This window comes from Agrilus planipennis, unplaced genomic scaffold (genome assembly GCF_000699045.2).
Source record: "Agrilus planipennis isolate EAB-ADULT unplaced genomic scaffold, Apla_2.0 scaffold106, whole genome shotgun sequence".
Classification (NCBI taxonomy): Eukaryota; Metazoa; Arthropoda; class Insecta; order Coleoptera; family Buprestidae; genus Agrilus; species Agrilus planipennis.
The window spans coordinates 311,275-316,905 of NW_020438893.1; the positions used below are offsets into that span (position 1 = coordinate 311,275).

Below are 5,631 nucleotides of genomic sequence, written 5' to 3' on the forward strand. Positions count from 1 at the left end.
AATAGTAGTGCGAGTCGAAAACAAGCGTTAAAGCCTTTAATATGTCTTCAAATATAAATAAACATCTCGTTGATATTTTCAGTAGTAATTAGTACCAATAACAGCACATTTGAGCAATGCAATTGTAGTGGATGAAATGGTCAATTTTTCCGTGCAGTACTGTACGGATTATACGCTCCTCACCGGTTAAGAGTTTGTCCGAGAGTTGTCTCCTTCCTTTTCTGGCCTAGTGCTGTTCTTTTCTACTTTGCGCCGGTCAAACTGAAGGTCACAAGGATCGTTACAGAAAGTAAACGAACTATAGCAGGTACCTGTTGCATTTAGCCATACAGAGTGTAAAACGTGAACTAGTTACGAGGCTGTAACTTTTTTCATCTTTAATTAAATACCTGCCTATTTACAAAAGCTAAGTGTTGTGCATTTCAAGTGCAAAACTATGTTATTAATCAGGCTGCCTTACAATGTCTGCCACTTGTGTTTGCTAAACTTGCAAACAAATTCAATTATATAAGCAAAACGTTCACTCCACCGCTTCCGCCATGCAATATTAAGGTGAAACTTTGACTGACACACTCGGTCGATTACAGTTAGCAGCCCGGATAAGATTCAAGTGCAATTCTTTTTATTATTAACGAAGTCGCTTTGTTTAACGATCGTGCACTGATTCCTATTAATTCAAAAGTTAAAGTAGATACTTAATCTCATCCAATTAATCAAGTTCGGATGAATTGATAGGTCTTCGGTTCAACATTTACGTATCTCACAGCGTACCAGTTTTTCGTTACCAATGAAAACGTAATGGAGATGGCCAAAAATACCGAAACAGCTTTGAGCTTTCATTAGAAATTAATTTAACCTTCAATTTATGTTTTCACGGTTGTCATTTGAAGAAAATGGTCTTTTTTGATATCATCACGATTCGTCATGGTTATTTCATCAATAAGACACGGTTGGGACCCGGAAATCCAGTTTTACAATCTTCAACATTTGAGCAAAGGCAGGACTTAAGACATAAGACTTTTGGATGTTTCATTCCCACCAGCCACTAATGCTGGTGGACGGGCAGTCCCTCCGAACTACACCGGAAAGTAGGGCTGAAGGCCCCTTTGAGCATCCCTTCAGGAATCGTGGGAAATGGGCGGTGGGTGGTGGTTCGGGTGAGAAAGATATTACTGCCTAAGCATTTGTCTAAGTGATCCAAGGAAACCACAGAAAAACTTGGACCAAGGCGATTGCACCCGGAATCGAACTGGCGTCCTCCCGAATGCTAAGCAATGGTCTAAACCTCCAGCATGGACTACTCGGTACAAAAGCAAGATCACGCTGCAACATTTATACCATGGAATGATCATGAATTCCTGTATATTTAGATAGTAATACTGCTTGTGGTTATCTTCAACAAATCTTTGGGATTTAATAATAAATCGATAGCAAACGGCAGTCGGAGTATCTTTCGGGTCATTCCGGCTGCTTTCGTTAGTGGTGTCAAAGAATACGATTTGGATTGCCTGATCTGATCATTCAATGCCCGGTTTATACTTGCAACGTGTGTTTAGGTATTTTTGTCGCGATTTTGGTGTATTTTACTAATTTATAGATTTACGTATGCCATGCCGATGAAATAATTATTTTTTTTGTGATTGTCGTAATTTGCAACAGAGAGGATTGCGTCTTCGAAATTGTAAGTTGCTTTTATTATTCTTCTTTAATGTTTTTTACCGTTGTTCACAACACGTTTATTTTTTGCTGGGTTTATTTATTCGGATCATATTCACGGGCCATCAAGTTATTTGTTTGTTAGTATCATTTAAAAAGGCATTTGACGAATATTAGTAAAAAAAAACCGATTTCACTGACAGTTATTATTAATAACGATGTTGTCGGCGAATTCCAGATATGAGAAAAGGCATTTTATTTGACTTTGTTTGTGTCCTCTGGCTGTTCCAAGTAAATCGAACAAATATAGAACTGAGATAATATCTCTCGTTTCTTTCAATTCACACTGCCGTAGAATAGAATATAAATATGTATTTTCTGCCATTTGCAAAATAAATTTATTATTATGTACCTGGTCTAAACATGGCAAACATAGGTACCTACAATATATAGACATATAGGTAAGAACGTGTGATACGGTTTTATGCTTGCAGTTTAAGGTAAAAGAGCTTTGCAAATAATGTGAGTACGAAAGATAAATATAGGCAGGCATCACATGAATTTAGAAAGAGACTTTGTTCAAGATGTTTACCGATAAAAGTACTGAATCCAAAAAAAAAGGGCTAAGTAAATATCTTACGTTTTATTTTACCGCGCGCATTCAACCCCAAGCAGGTTTTCCTTTTCGCCAATAGTAGAAAAACAACTAATGTAAGTACTTACTCTGTTTTTGGTTGTTGTTGTTTTACTTATAAGTTCTTCACGTATAAATGTTCACAAAAGAAGTCAAAAATGGGTCATGTACGCGTCTACTGGAATATTATAGGGTCGAATTTAATCATTACATGTATCTTGACATATTTCCATATAATTATGATTTTGGTTAGAAATCGAAGATGCGATCAACATCATTGAAGACAGTACAACTGTAGGGATAGATATACAGGGGCAAAAGATTAGTATGCTTAGATTTGCAGATGATATAGCAGTATTAGCATCTAGCAAGGAGGAGTTAGAGATAGCTTTAAATAAAACGGAAGCGGTATTGACAAAACAGTATTGTATGAAAATAAATAAAAGTAAAACAAAAATACTGGTATGCAAGGGACGAAAAAGTAGGAAAAGAGTAAATATAAAGATAGGAGACGAAAAATTAGAAGAAGTGGCTGATTTTAGGTATCTAAGAAGTCAGATAAGTCAGGACGGATGGAGTAGTAGGGATATAAAGTAGAGGATAGCGCAGGGTCGTGTCGTCTTCAATAAACAGAATTTATTTCTATGCTGGTGAGCGGTTAATTTGGAAATTCGAAAAAGGTTGTTAAAGGTGTATGTTTGGAGCACGGCGCTGTATAGGGTGAGAAACATATACAGTGGGCGCGGCGGAAAAGAAAAGGTTGGAAGCGTTCAAAATGTGGTGTTATAGGCGAATGATGAGGATACCGTGGATAGAAAAGGTTAGAAGGATACCGTGGATAGAAAAGGTTAGAAATGCAGAGGTATTAGAAAGAATAGGAGAACAGAGGACTCTATGGAAGCCAATAAGAAATAGGCGAGATCGGTTGGTAGGACACCTTCTCAGACATGAAGGTCTAGTCAGAGACATATTGGAGGCAGAGACGGGAGTTAGAAGGGGTAGAGGTAGACTTAGATTAGATTACTGTCCGCAAATATTTAAGTATGTGGGTTGTTCTAGTTTTAGGGAAATGCGAAGATTAGCTCAGGATAGGGAAGAGTGAAGGTGCATGTCCAACCAGTCTTAGGACTGATGACTTTATGATGATGATAGAATAAATGCCCCAATAGACCAGTAGTCAGTAGTCTCGTTTTCGAATAGCTCCTTGCCTACACTTTTATTACCAAAACAATAACGTTGAAACAATTGCAAGGGTTTCTCTGGTATATTGAATGGAAAAGTATTCAAGTGTTTGTTTTATTTATAGTTTTCTTTTCGGTTGGAATGATATCAGCCAAACGTACCGTCCCGACCGTTCCCTCGCGTTGCGTAACGTAATATCCCATAATATTAAAAATTGAGAATTTCAATAACAGAAACACAATAATCTAATGCGTCGACGATGCCGCAGCAGTTTGTATTCAATCCTACGTGCATTAGCTACGTCGATCGTTCTCTTTGTTTTCAAATTTACATTTATATTGCGTTTCCAAGCCTGCCACTGCAAGCACTTATGGAAAAATGCCACCTTGTGGAAACCATGGCACAAACAAATGTTTTACGTTCTAGTTTTCGTCGGTATTGTTTTGATTGCTCGTACCACCTGAGGCAAAACAGAGCCACCATCATATTCTCCACATACATGCACACAACTACGTTATTACCTATAGTCTGGCAGCAGTCTCGCTGATGCAACTGTTTGTTATTTGCTGGTTTTGCTGTTATTCGTTGCAAAAACTGTTCCATTCAAATTTTTATTGACAGCAGTCGAAATTGTTTGGAAACGTTGCTGCTGTCCCCATACCTGATTTAAAATCAATTCCATACACTTTAACGGCGTTGCCAAATTTCCAATAGCAGCCATTTTTAATTTGTATAATGACAAGTATATAGTCCGGTCAATTTAGGAGGGCGACGTTCCCAAACACTTCTGCTTTATCGCATGGCGTCCTCCCAATGCTCATAATCTATGCCTGACGATCCTGTAGGATATGTCTACGGATTCTAGTCGAATTATATATTTATTATGAACCTAAACGATCTCAAACTCTCTTCAGCGTTCTACAACACCGCTAGAGTTTTTCAGTTTTTTACATCCGTCTTCCTAAAGGGTGGAATTACGCCTTAGTCCTGTCTTCAATATCCAGAATGTTGTTTAATCAGCATCTCTAATTAAAAATCGCAAATACAGCAGGGATACATGTAAGCTTTAGGTTAGATACAATGTGCTATAAATGAAGAATATTTTTGTTAGGTTATAGTATAGGGGATCGCCACGATTAAAGTGCATCATCATCCATAACGGTATATACTCCATGTTTGGACGGGTTCGACTAGTATAGGTAATGATAATATGCTATAATGTGATTGAAAAGGGAGGACGAAATCCATAATATACTTAAGAGTGAATGGGTAGAAAAACTTTATGATAATATCGGCTAGTCCCTTTATCTCGGCGTCGATATATTCGATTCGAAAATTCCATTCGGTTTTGAGTGGCAACATGAGGGGTCGGCGTTAGCGTCGTCGTTGTCGACGTCGTCTGTGAGATGTTTGGACCGATATAGGTCGACGAATTGGTATTCAAATGGCTCCTTTCAATTCCGACAAACGTGTCAAAGTATCAGTCCCCGCTATTTAAAGAGAGTACGTGTAGAGAGTCTAAATCTTCGGCGTATCGCATATATTTTCGCGTAGCATGACATGGGCAAAGGGTTGAAGCATATTACTACGTGAACCGGAAAAACAACGAAATTCGCTGCCACTAGTAGGCACACTGCGATGCCGAAGCTACAAATAACATGAGTCAAATCCTTTTATAAAGCAGCAAATTATTCAACAGTATGGGTACCTACATAAAAGCACACAATAAATATACATACTTGCACTCAATGCAACAATTTTTTTTTTCGATAGTTTCAGTTCACTCAGGATTGTTATACCTTATATTTATCTGTAGAAATTTGTTACTTATTGTGGAATTCTATATTGCTCAAAAAGGTTCTTTTCTATGAAACACTTTGTTATTTTTAATAGTGGTTAATCTATATATATAAAAATGAATTGCTGTTCGTTAGTCTCGCTAAAACTCGAGAACGGATGGACCAATTTGGCTAATTTTGGTCTTGAATTATTTGTGGAAGTCCAGAGAAGGTTTAAAAGGTGAATAAATATGAAAGTTGTTAACTATCTTTCAGATTATTTTTATGTAAATTGATAAATCTTAAGTTTTGTCACAAATTAAATTTCTGAACGCAACTATAATATTTGACATTTGACAACCAAGTTTATTTTATACAAAA

General features: G+C 37.2%; 2 protein-coding genes across 2 annotated transcripts in view; one reads left to right on the forward strand and one right to left on the reverse strand.

Annotated features, from left to right (window-relative positions):
- LOC108736879 (epithelial discoidin domain-containing receptor 1) overlaps positions 1 to 5,631 on the forward strand; it is a 406,840-nt gene that overhangs the window by 6,784 nt on the left and 394,425 nt on the right. The gene's annotated exons all lie outside the window — the stretch shown is intronic.
- Positions 5,094 to 5,631, reverse strand: part of LOC108736863 (cytochrome P450 4C1-like) — a 4,015-nt gene continuing 3,477 nt past the window's right edge. The window contains exon 8 of the mRNA XM_025973053.1: positions 5,094 to 5,119. Within this exon, the coding sequence (XP_025828838.1) occupies positions 5,094 to 5,119 (26 nt within the window). The remainder of the gene's footprint in view (positions 5,120 to 5,631) is intronic.